Genomic DNA, 20,472 nt, shown 5'->3' with positions numbered 1-20,472 from the left:
GAAGTCCAGGGGAAAATGACTGAAGAGAGTAGGACCCTGGAGCATATCCAACTTGTCATTTCAGTCTCACTGTATTCTCTTAGTATTCTCTCGTGCTGCGCCAGTTTTCTGGAATGCACTGCCCGAAAAAATCCAACTAATATCTAGCCCCATGTCTTCAAATGTGCTTTAAAAACATATCTGTTTAGACAAGCCTATCACCTCAACTCACCAACCTCACTCTCCCCTGTCCCCTCCTAAATGTTAATCTTAATCTGCCCCTGCCTATTCATCTGTCTCCACATCCTGACGCGCACCCAATAGCACACGGTAACTGTTAGAACTCTCCTGTTAGGTTTTTTCTATTATGCTGGTCACATGACCGTTTTTGCCTATTTAATCCTGCTCCGCCCTTCTGTCCATGCTGGACTTCATTGTAATTTCTACTCTTAAGCTAGCCAGGTGCTTTGTTACCTTTCTCAGTCAGTTTAGCTAGGTCTTTTGACCTCTATGTTCTATGTTGTTTGTCTTTTACTGCTACAATTTCTGCTAGGAGGTGTCCATCTTTCTCCCAGTCCCTAGTTCTTGTAGGGATCCCTCCCTCACATCTATAGGTCTTCGTTCAGACTAGCTGAGGAGTTTAGCGGGTCTGATCGCAGGATCAGGTTCCCTGTTACATCATAGGGATCTAGCTTAGTTCTATTGTAGGGACAGATCTCCTGTCTTTCCTTAGTGCTTGTAGCAGATCACAACAGTAACTGCCCTTAGACGGATACTGGCTGACGACCATGTTCTACCTATTGTGTCCCCCCCATTTCCATATAGATTGTAAGCTTGCGAGCAGGGCCCACACTCCTCCTGTATCTGTTGAAATGTGATACATTGTATTGAATTTATTGTCTGTACATGCCCCTACTTAATTGTAAAGTGCTGCGGAATATGTTGGCACTATATAAATAAAACTTATTATTATTATATGTTTTTTATGGACAGGGCAAAAAAGAGCCTTATTTTTACGGACTGTCCTTGAATTTCTGGACGGTTGGCAGCCCTGCACACCACTGATCTGATATTGATAAGGTCTAATGATAGAGCTAGACTCTGAATGGTCAAGAAAAACACTTTACTTTGATACATTTTTAATTATTAAAGCCCTTATGTCTCACTTCACAGATGTGTTTTCTAAAGAGCCCGATTTACTTTGTGCATGCAATGACTGTCATCATTATTTTATTACACCTGCAACATAGTTAAAAATAGTTGGACATAACATTTTTTATATATTTTCCCCCTCATTTCAGGACACATCATGGAAATGTCATGCAACCTTCTCTAAAAGACAACAGCGGCAGCCATGGCTCTCCGATAAGTGCTAAACTGGAAGGAATCTTTTTCAGCTGCAGCACCGAGTTCAACACTGGCAAACCTCCTCAAGATTCACCGTACGGAAGGCACAGGGTCGAGATCCCTGCTGAAAAACTCTTCAACCCAAACACCAATCTGTACTTTGGGGATTTTTACTGTATGTACACGGCTTATCACTACGCCATTGTGGTCATCGCTCCGGTGGGATCTCCAGGAGATGAGTTTTGCAAGCAGCGCCTTCCTCAACTGAGCCTGAGCGACAACAAATTTTTGACCTGTACCGAAGAGGAGGGAAGTCTTGTATTTCGCCATGCCCAAGATGTAATCTTGGAAGTCATTTACACTGACCCTGTGGATCTCTCTTGTGGCACAGTGGCAGAAATCATTGGTCATCAGCTAATGAGCTTGTCTACCGCCAACGCAAAAAAAGATCCCAGCTGCAAGACCTGCAACATCAGTGTTGGACGTTAAAAAAGCCCTTCCGGTCTACCGTATGGCAGTTAACCCTCCCTCTTCATTCTTGCCAGACATTTTGTCCGGAAGCATGCAAAAATGCAGCTGTCACCAAAAGCATACACCGAAATTAGAACTCCTTAACCCCTTCGCTGCCTGACGAAGCCTGCAAGGCATTGCTTGGCATTGCACTGTAGTTCCTCCTGCAGCAAAGGACCTAAATAGCTTTTTTAAAACTTTTTTTATTATTTGTGAAGTTGATGCTGCTCTTAACCACTACAAAAAAAAAAACATTCTGTTCTCTGCCAACTGTTAAAATCTTAGGTGTTGCAAAATGTTAATATTTTCTTTTTTTTTCGTTCATTTGCTGTTTATATACTGTTTGTTTGCCAAACATAACAAAACTATATGTAGTCTGCTTTAGCAAGGTAAAACTACCAATTATGGCTTTATTGGGGTGTCTAAATAGCAATTATTTTAAGTTACTAAAATTTATTGGGAACTAAAAATAATAATAATAATAATGAATAAAAAAAAAAAGCATGAAAATTTGTAATTTCAGCATGATTTGAGCTCTCCAAGTCTAGAAACGTCAGCACTTCCAATGTCGCTCGACAAAATGTTAAATGTTAAGATACTAGCTAACAGGAAACAAATACTGTATTCCACCATCATGAATATGATAGAAAAATATTTTATTTGTACCGTTGTATAAAATATTTACAAATCATATAGAATATATAGAGCACATTTTATTAGCAAGTGTATACATGTCATAAACCATTTTTTCCCTTATCAAAGATGTAGACTGTAAACTTCATCAAGTCGTGTATACGTTCCTGTTATTCTTGCTTCAAAGATTTTAATTAAAAACAGAACTGAAGTCATTCCGATTCATAAAGTATGCTTATAAACAAAATCAGAGATAATGCAACCATCACAAAAGGTCATGAAAATTATTTCACTTGCAAATGGTAATATATATATATATTTTTTTTTTTTTTCACTCCCAATAAACAATTTTAAAATGTCTGTTTTAAAATCATGCACTTTGGATACAAGAGAAGTAGAAAGGTTTCGACTTGGTAGGAATAGTTAAAAAAACAAAACAAGAAACAACAAAAAAACAAAACAAAACCGACAAGTGCTAAAGCACGATAGCAAAAGACACGACAGATCTCGAGTGTTGTGGGTGCCTGTGTGACACGTGTGTAGAAAAGGGAACATTAGCAGCATACTCTGATACCACAGATCATTCTGTACTCAGATATGACTTTATTCTGATATAGTTAAATAGAATCAATCATGAGTAGATTAAGGCAGCTTTGCATATTTCAACATTCTTCAAAAAAAAATTTTTCTTTTTCTTTTAACAAGTAGGAAAAAAAAAAAAGATCACAAACTCAACAATCAAAAAATAATTGTACGAGGCAATTATTTTTAATGATTAGCAAGGCCCTGCTAATACGTGACAGTATTCTGCATTATGGGAAATGTTATATACAGCAATGAAATCACCTTTCTATGTGCGCTGAGAATTTAATCTCTAGTGGATCCCGATATACTGGATACTTCATTGTGAAAAATATAGTAAAGTGAATCTGTCAGCAAATTTTTGCAGGATAACGTAAGGGATGTCATTTGCTCAGCAGCTTGCTGTAGCTTCAATACAAGCAGTGTTTTATCAGCAGGAGATTATCACTGCTGGACTTGGTGTCACATGCAAGACAGTCAGGATAGTCTGTGTAACCCCGCCCCCACCACTGATTGGCAGCTTGCTGATAATGTACACAGGAAGCTTCCAATCAGTGGTGTGGGCGGGGGTTACACACAGATCAGCATTCATAGCACTGCTACATCTACAGCAGAGAAAATAGGGATTCTATCAAAACTACACCAAGCAGCCCAGTAAATGACATATCACTGGAACCAGGCTCTCAGCCCCTACATTATGCCACTCTCAGATTCCATATCAAAAATCTGCTAACAGATTCCCTTTAAGTGTATGTGGAAAATTTTTTGGAAACTTGTAACTTTTCAAGTTTTTTTAGATCAGTTATGGCTACTCCAATCAATGGGAAATATATGGCCACATCTAGATTAAAACCATCCAACATATCTTTCTTCCTGCTTTTCAAAAAGTTTCCAAAAAATTGTAGAGCGAGTGGGAAGTTTCTCTATGAATATACTATGCTAAAGAAATATATCCACACATATAAATGAGGCTTCATGCACAAAGATGTCTTTAGATACTGAAAAACACAAATGTATTTTTAAGGGATTAGGATACACGGGTATCAGAAATCTGTTCAGTCCCAATGCAAACATTAAAGGGGTTTAATAACCTAAGAGCAGGAAGGTGGTAATAAAAATAAATACGCATGACCTGTATCCTTATGATCGTTTCCCCTTAGATCCCCTGCTATATCCTTAGCTGCGTCAATGCCCCAACGTGGTCTTTGTTTACCATGCTGCTATGGTGATGATCTGCACATGACCACTGCAGTCAATCACTGGCCTCAGCACTGATGCTTTTGTATATAACAGGCGACTACATAGTTCAGTGATTGGCTGCAGTGGTAACATGGATTTTCATAAAGTCACCCCTGATCATAAATAAACAGCAGGGACCATGGAAGACACTGAAGCAGCAGGGCTTCAGCACTTCTCCGGGTGGTAACCCCTTTATCTCTTAATATGTTATTTTCTAATTCTTTCATAATAACTCACAAACTTACTTCTTAGAAGTGTGAGGCCCATATCAAAACGTTGATCAGATCTTAATGTTGGCTCGGAGCAGCACACCTTCAGTGTCTTAGCTTTCACGTGACCCTAAACATTCCCGTTAAAGACAAACGCACCCTTCATTGTTGGAGCAGGCCTCTCTCCTGACATGTCTGCTTCAGGAAATACTTGCAATCCCCATAAGATGATCATTCTGGAACCCCCTTTTCTATTTTAGGGTTCTGCATTGTGCTACTTCTCTATTATCCCTCCTGGAATTGAATGAATAAACTGATAAACTTAAGCCAGTTTCACCCATCTGAATTTCAGTCCACAATATTCAGACTGTTTGTCTCCTGAGCCGAACCCAAGAGTATATATGAGGCTGTTGAATCAGGAGACCTCTGGCCGCTCTGCACATTGCTGTCCAAACTAGGCCTGCGAATGTCCGAAGTGTGAAACCGGCCATAGGTTGTCAGTCAGATGTGTCCATAGAAAGTCTGCACAGCTTGTATAGTGCCAGATGGTATAGGGACGAGCTCCATTGACAAGGAGAATTTTAATATTTATACACTTCCCGGTGAAGTAACAGAAGAACAGTATGAAACGTTGCTCCAGAATTAATATTGTATGGGGATCTTACTAAAACTAACATCAAAAAGCAAAATGTATCCAAGGTACCGGAGTAATTATTCCAATCCTTTATTGTCAAAAATGCATTAAAAAAGTAGTTTTGCTTTTCTGGAGCTGCTTTTCAACCTGGTGGGAAATTGTTCAAAGTTAGTACAGACCCCATGGTGTGATGCATGGAAAAATCATTACGGTCAGAGACTAAAGTCCTCTGTAATAATGTCTATGAGAGACCAGGTCTACCAGAGATTGGGAGCTCCTGTCATCCGGTCACTTGGGATGCTACTGTAATATACACATTGTTGGAAATATAGAAGTAAAAACAAATGTGCATGAAGCCTCAGGGTAGTCCGTGTATTTTGGTGCCTCCCAGAACATTCAAGTTCTGAGATCTCCAGTGATTGCTAAAATTAAGGAGCGGAAGAGTTCAGGAGATAGCTGATGTCCGCTAAAGGCGCCAGAAGATGAGCGTATGAAAAATCATCCGAAAACTCATTGGATTTTTTTTCTAATCTTCATCCGATTTTCATCCTTGTGTCCATTTCTTACATCCAGATGACATCCGTGTGTGGTCCATTTTCATACAGCTACATTAAAACATGTAGATGATCACTCATGGTCTGTGTGGGATACAATTTGTTTCACGCACCACCCATAGACTCGTATATATGTGAGACTCGGATGAAAGTAGGGCATGCTGATATTTTTTTTATCACAATCAGTCGGAAAGAAAAAAAAACTGTTAATCTGATTAGCACTATTAAATAACATGGGTCAGTGTGCTGTCCGATTAATCAGATAGCGCACGTCCGATTTATACGCTCGTCTGTATGAGCCCTTAGTGATCGGGGAAGGCAAAGCACCTGGATCCACATGGATCGAATTATCTTAATGACATGTCAAAAGTTTTCAAGAAGTCTTACACGCGGAAATGAGAAAATGTTCATGTAAAATGTTCAAAAAGACAATTATGACAAAGACAATATTAGTGTTTAAAGTGTAGAAAACAATACATGAATTAAGGCTGTGAGTGAAGAATAATATGGAAAGCACCATGGAATGGATGGTGCTATAATAATAATAATAATAAATAATAATAGGACTCCATTGCTGTATCAAATATATGAAATAATCTGAAATTTCATGTAGAAACTTTCAATTGCCACGAGCCTGTGCTTATCATTGGATCCTTGCTCTATTAGAAGGTTTCATTTCTTTATACATTTATATATGCAACGCTGCTTTAATTTTACAAAGATGTTCAAAAAAATAAATATTCTGAAAAATACTTTTTGCTTTTACAATATATGAAACTAGATATGAAACAGCGGATGCCGAGCCCCCTGACTCTGTAAGTCGGGGGCTCCACGCACCTTCATATATAATGACAGTAAAACATCTCTCTCGTAGATTACATTATAATGACGTTTTCAGAAAAGTGCACTCTTGTTGCTTACATTGTTGGCCTTTGGTTGAAGACGAGAATGTATGGTTTTAACAGAAAGCAAAAAATAATGATAAAAACCACAGCTCAATATTAAAAAATAGGTCACCAGAGAATAAATATATACAGCCTGTACATGGCATAAATAGATTTTTCTGAAATACTCTTATTAAAGTTACATTATAACTGTGTTCTCTGTTCTGTGGGTGATGCCTACAACATATCAAAGGCACTTCAGACAATGAAGCAGGTTGTAGAAACAGCGTAATATCGGGGAGCTAGTTAAAGATGTCATCCTTCAAATATTAAGAGTTTGGCAAAGAATAAAAGGAAAAAAAAACACACAAAATGGTAAAAGCCTTATTAACTCAGTGCCATTATCGACCTCTAACCAGTTACCACCATAATGCCCTTCAGCAGAACTGCATTCGTGACCGGGTTCTGCATTCGTGACCGGGACAGCATCAAGTATGCCCAATTTTGGTTTTCCCACTGTTGATTACCAACTCAACAGTCTATGTCCGAGACACTACAAAGCCCAGCAAGCATTAGCTCTGCATCATCCCTGGTCATTGCTATTGTTCTCCCTATCAGGTAGTGTGTGATATTAAAGTGCATCAGAATGTCAGTGTCATACATGAGTGTGCAGAAATACAGCAATTGCATCCTTCTTCAATACCGCTTCCGGTAGAGCCGCCAGCTCTAGATCGTTTTTGATACATCTTGTTTGCTGATCAAGACCTCCAATAGCCGAAGCTTCGCTTTTATTTGTTTGTATTCACAGTACTCTTCAGCCATTGGTATTCTGTCTTCTTTCTGTGCACTTCTGAAAAATAAGAATCAAAAAATGACACTGAAAGTCAAAAAGACGTAAATAAAGAAACATAAGGAGTAAAGTTTCTCCTTGGGGGCAGTGCCAAGATGTCATAGGTAGATTTACAGTGAATCTGAATATGCAGATTAACCTCTTGAGAGAGGAAGATGATGGGAACTCGAGAGCCACCTGAAGAGGCTATTTGCCTAAATAAATTTATATATACACTATATATTTTTTCCGTTTTGGCGTTTACCATAAGGGATAAATATTTTCATACGCATAATTTGATACCAAATATGTTTGTTTTATTTTTTTCTTAGATTTGGCTATTTTGATTATGGAAAAAAGGGGGATGATTGAAACTTTTGTATTTTTTTTTTACATTAATAAAAATTATTATAATATAATAAATAATCACCAAATAAAAATTATTATAATATAATAAATAATCACCTTACCCACAATAGCTGGATCCCTGATACAACACACTTACACTTTATAGGACAAGACACTCCACGATCACAGGGCAGAAGAAGCCAATGGGCGTCACAAGCGATGCCATCCAGGGTCATTCCTAACTTCCTAAATGCCACTGTCATGATTTACAGTTACTCTTAGGGGACAGATTTAAAACACAGCTGGCACCCATGCTGTATAGAGCAGGCTCATCTCATGAGCCCGCTGCATACAGTAAGTATGCAATGCTGCCAAGGGGTTAAATAACAAATCTGGAAAAACTTCTTATAACTCTGTAATATTCCTCTCAGAAATGTATGACTAAATTGACAACTGGGAGTTACTATTTTTCCTACAAAGGGGTGTGTTCCTTAATTGTCACACTAAGTGAGGGAAGGACCAAGTGTAAGACGATGGGAAAAGGGGGAAAGCCCAACAACTAGGGAAATGGAGAGTCGAGATCCCTAGGCAGATCTACAAGACCCTGACTCCCCTACCGTCCCTAAATAGGTTCCGCACCTATCGCTGAGCAAGATACCTAAGCCCTAACTGTTCCTAGAGCTAGGCCCTATGTAGGGAGGTGAATGGGTGAGCACTAGTCAGCCCCCACTGCACCTAAAGACAAACAAGGAAAACAGACAAGGGGATACACTCAGCTTGAGAAGACACCAGAGAGAAAACGACAATAATCCCCCAAGAAACTCCAAGAAAAAACTAGCCGACTGCTAGGCCTGAGCAGGGGAAAATAGTTCTATCACCGGCGACTCTCTGGAGACACAGAGTTTTTATGAATCAAGCAAGCAAGGGTGTGTCAATTAGCAGCAGAAGGTGGAGATCACTGCAGGGTCCTAGCGAAAGAAGGATACCACTACACTCCAGAGATGAAAGGATCAAGAAGGTGTCTGCAAAGCCAAGCGCAGAGACCTTCTACCAGCCGGATCCAGAATGACTTTCTGTCAAACCTGATACACCCGTGACATTAATAGTCTGATACTGTCAACAAGGATTGGACAGTGTGAGTGTACACACCTCCAATTGGTTAATTTCCAGTAGGAATAAAGAGGAACTGTACAACAAAGAGCTACTGTATAAGAAAAGATGCTCCAGAATTGTCATATTACGGGAAATACAAGTATTTACTAGAAGAGACTCGTCAGGAAAGCTGACAGGTCATCTTTAATAGAAAATGCTGGTTTATTTGTTTGGGCACCATCTGATGTTGGATTCCCAGAAGTTATGATCAAGTTATGAAAACTTAGAGCAACTAATACCATGGTTTCCAATTAAAGTCCATAGATGAACTAAGGAGTGCTAATCTTTTAACACACCATACTAGAGATTTCTCAATTAATAGAGGTGGGTCCTGAGTTCAGGGCCCAAAGGAAAACATCTACAAAAAGTGTCACTTGCTCTATACGACCCAGTATGGACACACACTTCATGGACAGTCCATTGCTTTCAATGCGGAATGTTTAATGCTTTATTTCCCCTGTGATGACTGTTTTGGGCAAAATTTGTGATAAAAAAAAACAGAATACCCCTTAAAAAATACTGGCAACTGAGGAAAAGAAAAGTTCTAGTGTTGTTTGTCTTAAAGGGTCCCTGCACTTTCAGGTAACTTTTCGGATTAAACTGAAATTAGTATATAAAAGAGGAGTAACACAATATCTTAATATGACATTAACTTCCTCTCCAGGCTCTATCTCTGATTTTCAGTTGTCTCTGAACTGGCGAATGTAGACTAGCTGCTATGATGTCTCCTCTATACAGTACACACAGACATGATGGATTCCTGCTCTCCTAGCTCATTTAGCACATGTTCAGAAGTTGCAGCAGCATGGAGGACATTATTCAGCATTACTGAGCAGAGTGGCTATGAATCCAGCACTGGGGTCAGGTAAATTACTGGTTATAAAGTGCAGCAAGATCCACCTGTCCTCTTTACCTCTGCTTCTTTCTCATTCTGCTCCTACTACCTCCATAAATTTTAAAAGGCACTGTAACCTGATACATCAGTGAGCTAGATGTCCGTCCTGTCTAGAGCAAGGTGGATTTTAGCTGTTTTTTACAAAGTGGATGAGTCCAGGAGGTTGGGGAGTAGGAGAAGTACAGGTGCATCTCACTAAATTAGAATATCATCAAAAAGTTAATTTATTTCAGTTCTTCAATACAATATAATGACAGTGGCAATTTAGTTGTAAGTCCTTGTTTGTTAGGAAGAACAATTAACAGTGTCCAGATATTCTACACATTAGCTATATCATATTATTAATTTTTCCAGACTACCTTCCAGTTTGCCGTAAAAAGTGCTCTTCGAATTCTCGTAAAGCTTTCCTTAATCTTTTTTTATCTGCTCTGGTTTCACGAAGTTGATCAAGAAGCTCGGGCCTGGAACATAAAAGGGAACTGGTCAGAACTAGAAAAAGGATAGAGTCTTGAACTGTCACATCAACCATCCCACACTAGATTACGCTTTATCATAAAGTGCCCCATATAAAATATGAACACCAGGGGGCTGGATTCACAGCAGTCCATTAGAAAAAAGACATGTAATGTTTTATAAAAGTCTCCCACTCAGGGCCGGCGTCAGCACCCGGCACACCTGGGCAAGTGCCGGGGCCCTGAGCAGGCGGGGGGGGGGGCAACTCGCCGTCGGGCACCCCAGCGCACTATGGGACCAGTGAGTGGAAGAGAGCGGTGCCAGCGCCCCCCCCCCCGCTTGCTCAGGGTCCCGGCAGCCGGCACAATACTTACCTCTCCCCGTGCCTCCGCAGATCCGCTGTCTTCCTGCTGTGCGCTCCCTGTGACGTCTCAGGTCAGAGGGCGCGGTGACGTCTTCCCACCTCGCCCTCCCCTGAGCAATCACAGGCAGCGCAGAGCGGGAAGACGCTGGAGTCCGGACCCGAGCAGCGGGCAGCAGGTGAGGAGGAGTGAAGTGAGTATTTGATTTTTTTTTTATTAATGTATGGAGTAATGGGGCATTAAAAAGGAAGGGGGGTGACATACTGAGTGGGGTATCAAAAGAGGGGGGTGACATGCTGTATGAGGCATTATATGGGGGGAATGACATCCTGCATGGGGCATTATATGGGGGGAGTGACATACTGGATGAGGCATTATAAGGGAATGGGTGTGTGACATCCTGCATGGGGCATTATAAGGGGGGGGGTGTGTATGTGACATCCTGCATGGCGCATTATATGGGGGAAAAAGTGACATCCTGCATGGGACATTATAAGGAAGGGGGGTGACAGCCTGCATATAGCATTATGTGGGGGCCAGTACCCTGCATGGAGCATTTTATGGGGGCCAGTATTCTGTATGGAACGATTTGCCAGTTTCTGAGCTATTGTAGAATTTACAATAGATATCACTCATGAAATGTAAGAAGTGAAATCTTTGGCATTGTACTATATATATATATATATATATATATATATATATATATATATATCTGCGGTATCTGTGCATCATGAATCGTGGTATGTGTCGAAGGGGCCCACTGAGACTCTTTCGCCCGGGGCCCACAAAAACCTGGAGCCGGCCTTGGTCCCACTAATGCAAAGTATAGTAGAGCAAACAAAGGTGACCAGCTCTAATTTCAGAATGCTACAATGGAATAAGTATACATCAATTAATTGCTGTTTAATAGATAATGCAAATTAGCTATTTTCCAGAATGAAAAAAACTGTCTTTTCAGTCTTCTGCGGAGAGCTAATTTGCATACCCTTTTTGCCAAGAGCCACATAGTGTATTTGTGCACCTGTACATTAACTTAATACTTAAAGGTGTGTGGGCCCTATTTTAATTTTTATTATTCCAGCAATGGATCTGTGTGGGGGCTTCTTTTGCATGGCAAGCCAACATTTTTACCAGTACCATTTTGGTGTAACTATAATATTTTGATAGCTTTTCACTGCCTTTTTGTAATACACGTGGCAATCGAAAAATGGCAATTCTGTCATTTCATTTTTTTCCTCTTTACAGCGTTCACCATACAGGTTAATTACTTTACAGGTCTAACTATACCGGATTTTTAAAATGTATTTTTAAACTAGGAAAGAGGGTGTTTTTATATTTTATATATATGTTTTATAATTTTAAAAACATTTTTCTTTATTTTGTTTCTGCTTTTTTAAGACCCCACAAGAGAATTGAACCTGTGCTGGCCTTTGACAGTGATATTACAGTATACCATGTAAATGTTGGTTTCCTATGAAGTCCATCCTTTTGAAGATGGCAGTTATGGGGACCTTCAGTAGGCTCCCAGCTAACCATTCCATGATTGTGTCACGGGAGGCCGATGGGATCTAGTGATCCATCTCTCCATTCCACTCTCAGTGATTGATAGTGGCTTCTAAATGGTTAAATGGCCATTCCAGGAGAGGAGTTAACTCCTAACATGCCATCCACCTCTCTCCAGACCATTGATTTCTATACAGCAGTTAGCTGTTCACCTTATCCACCTCCCCCTTAGCTTGTAAGAGCTACTGTTATAAATCTTGCACAATCAATAGCGTGGCATTGGCCGCTTTCAGAGCAGTTGTTTTAATCACAGCTCTCACTTTCCTGAGCCGTGCACTTGCTCAAATGCCTTTATTTGTATGTGTAAATATAGCGATTGTAGTGAAGACTCAGAACAAACCACTGATAGCTGAATGTGTTACAGCAGAACTTATGCCGATTTTTATAGTTCTACTAATACCACAGTTCTGCTACTCACCAGAGCTGTCACTCAAGGAGGAGAGCCCACCCTGCCGGAAACCAGAAAGTAAGGAGACTGTAAGGAGATTGCATAGCTCTGAGCTGCTCAAAAGGCAACTTGAGAATACCCTTTAAAGGGAATCTGGCAGCAGGATTTCAACCCCAAACTTTATGGGCATGAAGGTTTTTCAAAGTCCAGCAATACCTTTACATGTCTAGTCTGTTCCTCAGTTACCGAGAAATCAGTGTTTGAATTGATATGCAAATGAGGCTGAAGAACGATTTATAGATCTGAAGCCTCCGTCACTCCAGCTCTATTCCCCACCCAGTGCAGCCTCCGTCTGCTTTACTGACAGTTCTATGCTGTGTTAGTTCAGGCATAGAAGCCGCCAGTTAAGCAGGAGGAGGCGACACTGGCCGGGAAATAGAGCTGGAGTGACAAAGGCTTCAGATTTACAAATAGCTCTTCAGCCTCATTTGCACATCAATTTAAACACTGATTTCTCAGTAATACAGGAATGGACTTGCCATGTAAAGGTATTACTTATCTCTGAGAGCCCTATATAAACATATAAATAGTTTGGGGTGTGAAATCCTGCTGACAGATTCCCTCTAACTATTGATTTGCTACAGCTGTCTAAACAAGAAGCATTGCAATTAATACGCGACATATTTTCTGGGACAGAATAACATGCCAGTTAGTGTTACTGATGCCGAACAGCATAAATATTATATGGTTAGAGCAATGTTCACAGCTGGGTTTGTGCTTAATTGCGCTGAACATTATTTATTGATGTTGGCCCACTAATTGGAGACTACGTTGTATTCTATGTAGAATATATAGTCAGATAAATAGAGCAATATACGTTTAATGAGTTAAATAGGCATCTTGGGTGTAAGAGGATTCTACAGAGCTCTGTGGCAGTAGACACTGCAGATATCGGCACTTACTAGCTGAGTAATATCATGTTCTTCCAGCAATTGTCTATTAACCATACAATAGAATTATACAATTTATTACAATCTACCTTCGTTTTTTGGATGACTTAATTTTATCTGTCCTTACATTCCCTTCTGGGGTCATTCAATACAGAAGCATTCTCGGGAAGCAATGGTGCATGTAGCCACTATGTGGGAATGGCATTATTGTGTAGGAATATATGAAGCCGTTATCTGTGGTCGGCGGGGTCTTCAGATGCTAGAACGTGTTGCACGGATGTGTGAAACCAGCGTCAGAGTGCAGAAAGGTATTAGACTTTGGAAATGAGTGTCTATCATCAAACTTGCAAAGAATTGGTGTGTAGCCAGTTTTTGAGACCTGTGATGTAGCAGTGTGAGAGCTTATTTTTTTGTGTAACAAGCTGATGTTTTTATTGATACAATTTTAGGGTGTGTAATTTTGATCGCTTTTTATTGAATTTTTTATTTGGTTTGCTGACCAAAAAAAATGCAATTCTGGAGTTTGGATTTTTTTTTTATCATGATGCCATTTACCATACAAGTTAGTTAATTTAATATTCGGATAAATGAAACCTTTACAGACACGGTAAGGCCATGTTCACACGTTCAGTATTTGGTCAGTATTTTACATCACTATGTGTAAGACAAAACCAGAAGTGGGTGATAAATACAGAAGTGGTGACGTGTTTCTATTATACTTTTCCTCTGATTGTTCCACTCCTGATTTTGGCTTACAAATACCGATGTAAAATACTGAACGTGGCTTAAGACCGATTTAAATGTCATTGTCAGTGATTGACAGCAGAATTTAAATGGTTAATCAGCACTAATCAGAGCTGCAGTTGCACGCAGATGCCAGCTGTGTAATGCAGCAGGCATCTGCTGGGCTCAGCTCTTGAGCCTGCTGTATACATGGGGACCTGTCATAAGATGTATTATTAAGTTTCTACATTGGAAAAGGGTTAAAAAAATATTCCATTGATTGGAATGAATGTAGTTGAGCTGCAAGACCCGATTCATAGACAGAGGTTGTGCTGTTTCAGGAAGAAAGCACCCATGTTTTTCCAGTCTGGGACAATCCCTTTAAACCAAATCTGTCAGCACAAAATGACTGATCAAACCAAGCACAGGTGCTCAGTGCACACTTGGCATGGGCAAACAGTTCAGTGCACCCTCCACCTATTAGTTTTCCATCTATCTCAGCTCTCCTCTGGCGTCTATAAAACTAGAGCGTCAATCAAGTAAGAGCATTGCGGAGATACATGGAAATCAAGAAGGTGGGAAGGTGCAATGAACTGTTTGGTTATGCCAAGGATGCACTTAGAGCCTGCGTTTGGTTTGAACAGTCACTTTGTGCTGACAGACTTCCTTGAAGCCTCAGGAGGAAGAGGATGCATCAAGAGAAGAATAGCTCATTAATACAGCATCCGATGGAGGCTGATGAAGTTGTCTGATTCCATATACAAATGGGGACAATTTCAGAACAGTAAGGCACCATAGAAGTATCTGAGTGCCCTATTACAGCTCCATGCAACTCACAAGGTGTATGGAGGTGCAATAAAATAACGTGTATCATTAGTGGATGAACATATCCAATGCCAACCTCAACTGTTGGCACACTTTTACGATGTTCTTACCTGTGCAAATTGCCTCTTCAGAGAGAAAGAGTACTAGAACTCTATAGCGCCACCTGTTGGAAGCAGCAATCCCACTATCGACTCTAATGAGACTTGCAATATGACAATAGCCAAATCAAAATCTCTATTTGCAGACACGGTGTTTCGGGGTATTGCCCCTCGTCAGTGCAAAGTATGAGATCTGATTTGGCTAGGTGAGAGGCTAAGACTGGGATCTAAGGGGTGAGAGGCTAAGACTGGGATCTAAGGGGTATGTTTTCTCCTTGTGGAGAGTGACACACCGGCCATGGCATGCCAATGTAAGGAGGCTTATTCGCCGTGCAATGTTAACCTTACCTGGACATTACTTAGTTGCACATACAAATACATACAAGTGCTTTGTCTGATCCACTGATTGGACATAAAACAGATGGTTATGTTTCAATCCTTGTTAGACTTACATAGATGCTTCATGAAGGTTGGACATGGACAGCGCCGGCTGCCGCATGCTTCTCCGTTCATCCAGGGGTGAAACATATGCAGGTTCCAGATCGTCGCTGCAGTAAGTCAGATGTTCGTCTGCAGCTAAATCGTGCTCTTCAGTCAATACAAATTCACTGGAGGAGTTTGGGGCGCTGTCGTCATCAGAGTCCTCCTCTTCATGCTACAGGTACCATACAGTATAAGGTTAAGCTTTTATTGTATCACCAAACTAGCGGACACATCACCTTCTGGTCTGCAGCTTTCTGCACACAATGAGATCACCGGATGATGCTGATCCCTACGGGGCCATATATGATCATGTCAAGTTCTGTTTATAAGGCAAATGATGAAAGGCTCTGATATATGGGGTTTAATATAATAAGAGCGGCATTAATATTGAGACTCAGTGTTATCTTATATGCATTAGGTCTGCTTTCTCTCGGGGGTTTTGCAGTCTCTTTTTTTCTGAATGCAAAGAAACAGTTTCTGGCAGATATGTCATATGAATGAATAGCCCCCCATTTCACCTCAGACACCAAAAACATTTACTTCTGGCCTTTTTTGACTGAGAGTGACCAATATACCTATTTTTCTGTGCAATTTCATGAAAAAAATAGAAGACATGCATGATGTAGCTTTTTTTATATGGGTGTGTATGGATTTTCAAAGTAAGTACACCAGTCTAATCAGGTTTAAGAGATCTCATTAATAATGTTGTAGAATCTGGTGACAGCTCCGCTTTAAATAACAGTGACAATGAAATAAACAGCAAGCCTAGTGATCATGATGTGTAGACTTCTGATGCTCCTGTTTAAAAGGAGTCTGTCGCCAGCTGATTCCAGCCATATGTCACTTACTGGTCTGTGTGTTGCAGTTTCAATAAAATCAGTGTTTTATCAGCATGAGATTATCACTAGAGGACTAGGTGTCTTGTGCCTCCTAGTCCCTCTGCTCTGTATAAGCCCGCCCCCACCACTGATTAGCAGCTTTCTGTGAATATACAGTGTATACAGAAAGTAACTAATCAGTGATGAGGGCGGGGTTATACAGGGCTCAGCATTCAGAGATCTGCTAAATCTGCACCTGTGATTATACCACAACTGCTGCACCCAGTAAACTAAGTAACACATCGCTGGAATTAAGGTTTCTGCCCTTACCACCTCCTGCCGTCAGATTATACAGCAAACTCCTGCTGACGGATTCCATTGCATTTTTATTTTTTTCTTCTGCCCAGCAAGTCTGAGTTTATTATAATTTAAGACCTGCTGCTCTTTTCAGCGGGGATTTGGAAGCTTTTAAAACTGAAGATTACTGCGTCTGAGACACATCTAAAGTATACAGGATTGGAAAAAATAATGCTATGATTTTAAGTTATTTTACCCTGACAGCTTCTAATTTAAAGTGAACCTGTCACCATGAAAATGCCGTCCAATCTGCAGGCACCATGTTATAGAGCAGGAGGAACTGAGCAGATTAATACATTGTTTTGTGAGAAAAGAGTCAGTATATCCTGTGTTTTCATCCTTTAAACCTCTGCCCTTTTTTGGATTTTGGGTCCAGTGGGCGGTCCTATCAGTGACTGACAGGTATCTAGGTATAAGTTGTATACAGAGAAAGCTGTCAGTCACTGATAGGACCGCCCACTGGACCCAAAATCCAAAAAAGGGCAGAGGTTTAAAGGATGAAAACACAGGATATACTGACTCTTTTCTCACAAAACAATGTATTAATCTGCTCAGTTCCTCCTGCTCTATAACATGGTGCCTGCAGATTGGACGGCAATTTCTAAGTCACAGGTTCTCTTTAAGGTCAAACTTATTTACAAGGATCTTGGAGGACCCATGTAAAGAAAGTAATGCTCCCCCACAATTCTGTCTACCTATACAAAAAACAAGACGTAGAGAGACTTACAATTGTGGGAATCAAGGAGGCGGTGGATAATAACTGCTTAATAATCCGGTATCTGTCGTAGAGCGGTTTTATTAGGCTTCTCTCTTGCTTTGTAACCTGAAATATAAAGCACATTGTCACGTACCACACAGAATGATAACGCTCTACAATTATGACCAACAGATACATTAGTGAACATCATTGGATTCAAAGGTGTAAGACTGGAAGCACACAAAGGATACATGAATGACATTTATGGAACCAGATGTGACAAAACACAACCTCACATAGCACAGAAATATATTCAATCCTAAGGAAATCATGAATTCTCCTGATGGAGCATATTCTTCATTGCCATATATTGGGTTTCAGCCCCTTCCCTCTGTGGCCTATTTTTGTTCTTTTTTTATTCCCTTCCTTTTTTCCAGGAGTCTTAACTTTTTTTTTTTTTTTTCATGTCGACTTAGCCACATAAAGGCTTGTTTTTTGTTTTTTTGCGAGACGAGTTGTAGTTTTCAATGACTCCATTCATTTTACCATATAATAAACTGAAAAAACGGGAAAAGGAATTACAAATTTGGTGAAATAGTGAAAAAAAAACCCCTGCAAGCACAAAGGTGACACAAATCAATTACTGACTTGGCAACAATTCTCCAGGTTAGTACAATTACAGCAATAGCAAACTTGTATAGGATTTTTTTATTTAAAAAAAAAAATAATAATTTAAGAGGTGAAAAATAAAAATCAGAAATTCGAAAAAAATAAATTGGTTTGTTTCACCATTTTCTGAGATCCATAACTTCTTTATTTTTCCATTGATGGTTTAGAGGACTTGTTTCTTTTTGTGTTGAGCTGTAAGTTCATGTTGTTAATATTTTGGTAGCTATTGATTACATTTTAGAGGGAGGTGCGTTGATCGAATAACTGAAATTCTGGCTTTTCGATTATTTTTCTTTATTTCAATAATCTTATATGTTGATAGATGGGACTTTTGCGGATGTAGGGTTTTTTTCACTGTTGTTACAAGCAGGTGCCGACAGTGTAATCCTGCACCATACACCCGCACCGGACATGTGGCATAATATTTCATTCTATGTATGGAAGGGGTTAACAGCTTTTCCTCCTTGTAAGCTAGACAAAGGCTTAGAAAGATTTAGGAACAGACAACAGCTCATGTCTGTGAAGAAGAAGAAGGGTTTCGGGTGGCGTATATCACATCTATATTCATGTGCGCAGTGTAGAACACAACAGCCAGTGTTGATTTCTTCCGGGAAAATGTCTGGCGCTAACCATGCAGGTTCATGTAAGGACACGTGTGGTCAGCTCAGGTGTACACTCCAACCAGATCCTCAGGACATCTTCATTTATGGATTACAGAGATCAGCTCTCCTACAGAAAGTCTGTTTCAGAAAATATTTGTATAAAAGAATTGTGAATTGTGCTGTTATTCTGATATTCCTACTGGAAATGTATGAAAAAAGTGACAAGGGGGCAGGACTAATCCCCTAGTCAATAGGGCGTGTCACCACAAGACTTTCAAGATCAGCCCCGATTGGCCAGAGTCAGTCTGTGTAGGGAGACGCCCCACTAATAAGGGGAATGGTAACAAGAAATGCAAAGTTCAAAGTGCTCTGGAATTGTTATTTATGAGGAATGTTAAAATTTACTAAAACAGACATGGCGGCTCATCGCCTAGGGGAAAAGGCTGATTTTGTTTGAGTTTGTATTTAAAAATGGGTGATGTCACCACTAGAACATATGTGAAGAGCCGGTCTCTAGAAACTGCTTTGTGGGTTTAGCATTGTGCGGCCCCCGTGCTCCTGAGCTCCCAAGACGATTGCATCCAGGGAGTCAGGGGACCACCGATGCCAGCGCTTGTTTTTAGCGGAATGTGCGAACGAGGACGCACATTCAATTGAATTGTATCGCGGCGCAGAGACCAGCTCTCTGCACTGCAGTACCTAAACCACTCACCGGCCAATCAGAGGCCGGCAGCTGACGTCGCGCATGAAGTCACTGCCATGCGCTTCCCATGGCTTTGGAGGAGGAAGAGGACGCTATTTGCAGAGGGAGCGACGTCAGGTGAGAAGATTTTTTTTATATGTGTATGTGAAAAACTGAATATTGGAGGACATTATTACAAGAAGAGGACCAGGATGGGGACATGACTACAAAATGGGCCCAGGATGGGGACATGACTACAAAATGGGACCAGGATGGGGACATTACTACAAGAAGGGGAGTAGGATGGAGGGCATTACTACAAGAAGGGGAGTAGGATGGAAGGCATTACAGCAAGATGGGGACATTCCTACAAAATGGGACAAGCTTGGGGACTTTACAAGAAGGGGACATTACTACAAGAAGTGTACCAGGATGGGGTCATTACTACAAGATGGGACCAGGATTAGGACATTACTACAAAATGGGTGTCAATATTATAAAAGATGGGGCAATACTACAAGAAGGGGACTAGGATGGGGACATTACTACAAGGGGGGGACCAGGATGGGGACATTACTACAAAATGGGACCAGGATGGGGACATTACTACAAGAAGGGGAGTAGGATGGAAGGCATTACAGCAAGATGGGGACATTCCTACAAAATGGGACAAGCTTGGGGACTTTACAAGAAGGGGACATTACTACAAGAAGTGTACCAGGATGGGGTCATTACTACAAGATGGGACCAGGATAGGGGACATTACTAAAAGATGGGGACCACGATGAGGACATTACTACAAAATGGGTGCCATTATTATAAAAGATGGGGCAATACTACCAGAAGGGGACTAGGATGGGGACATTACTACAAGGGGGGGACCAGGATGGGGACATTACTACAAAATGGGTGTCAATATTATAGGATGGGGGGCATTATTGCAGGATGGGAGACATTACTACAGGACGGGAACATTAATACAAAATGGAGACCAGGATGGGGGACAT

General features: G+C 40.6%; 2 protein-coding genes across 8 annotated transcripts in view; one reads left to right on the top strand and one right to left on the bottom strand.

The window, feature by feature from the left end:
• PHYHIPL (phytanoyl-CoA 2-hydroxylase interacting protein like) overlaps positions 1-2,829 on the top strand; it is a 141,277-nt gene extending 138,448 nt beyond the window's left edge. For both annotated transcript variants that reach the window (XM_073685473.1, XM_073685474.1), the window contains exon 5: positions 1,281-2,829. In XM_073685473.1, the coding sequence (XP_073541574.1) occupies positions 1,281-1,815 (535 nt within the window). In that variant the 3' untranslated portion in view covers positions 1,816-2,829. The remainder of the gene's footprint in view (positions 1-1,280) is intronic.
• The window catches only part of FAM13C (family with sequence similarity 13 member C), a 503,775-nt gene continuing 484,852 nt past the window's right edge, over positions 1,550-20,472 (bottom strand). For 4 of the 6 annotated variants that reach the window (XM_073685472.1, XM_073685469.1, XM_073685466.1 and 1 more), the window contains 4 exons: positions 17,543-17,638; positions 15,610-15,812; positions 10,155-10,256; positions 1,550-7,421 (listed from right to left, as the gene is read on the bottom strand). In XM_073685472.1, the coding sequence (XP_073541573.1) occupies positions 7,298-7,421; positions 10,155-10,256; positions 15,610-15,812; positions 17,543-17,638 (525 nt within the window). In that variant the 3' untranslated portion in view covers positions 1,550-7,297. The remainder of the gene's footprint in view (positions 7,422-10,154; positions 10,257-15,609; positions 15,813-17,542; positions 17,639-20,472) is intronic. The other 2 variants (XM_073685471.1, XM_073685470.1) reach the window with 1 other exon arrangement.

The sequence above is a fragment of the Phyllobates terribilis genome, unplaced genomic scaffold (assembly GCF_046119375.1).
Source record: "Phyllobates terribilis strain yellow unplaced genomic scaffold, ASM4611937v1 Scaffold_5__5_contigs__length_657084704, whole genome shotgun sequence".
Taxonomy (NCBI): domain Eukaryota; kingdom Metazoa; phylum Chordata; class Amphibia; order Anura; family Dendrobatidae; genus Phyllobates; species Phyllobates terribilis.
This window is presented reverse-complemented; position numbering and strand designations above follow the sequence as displayed.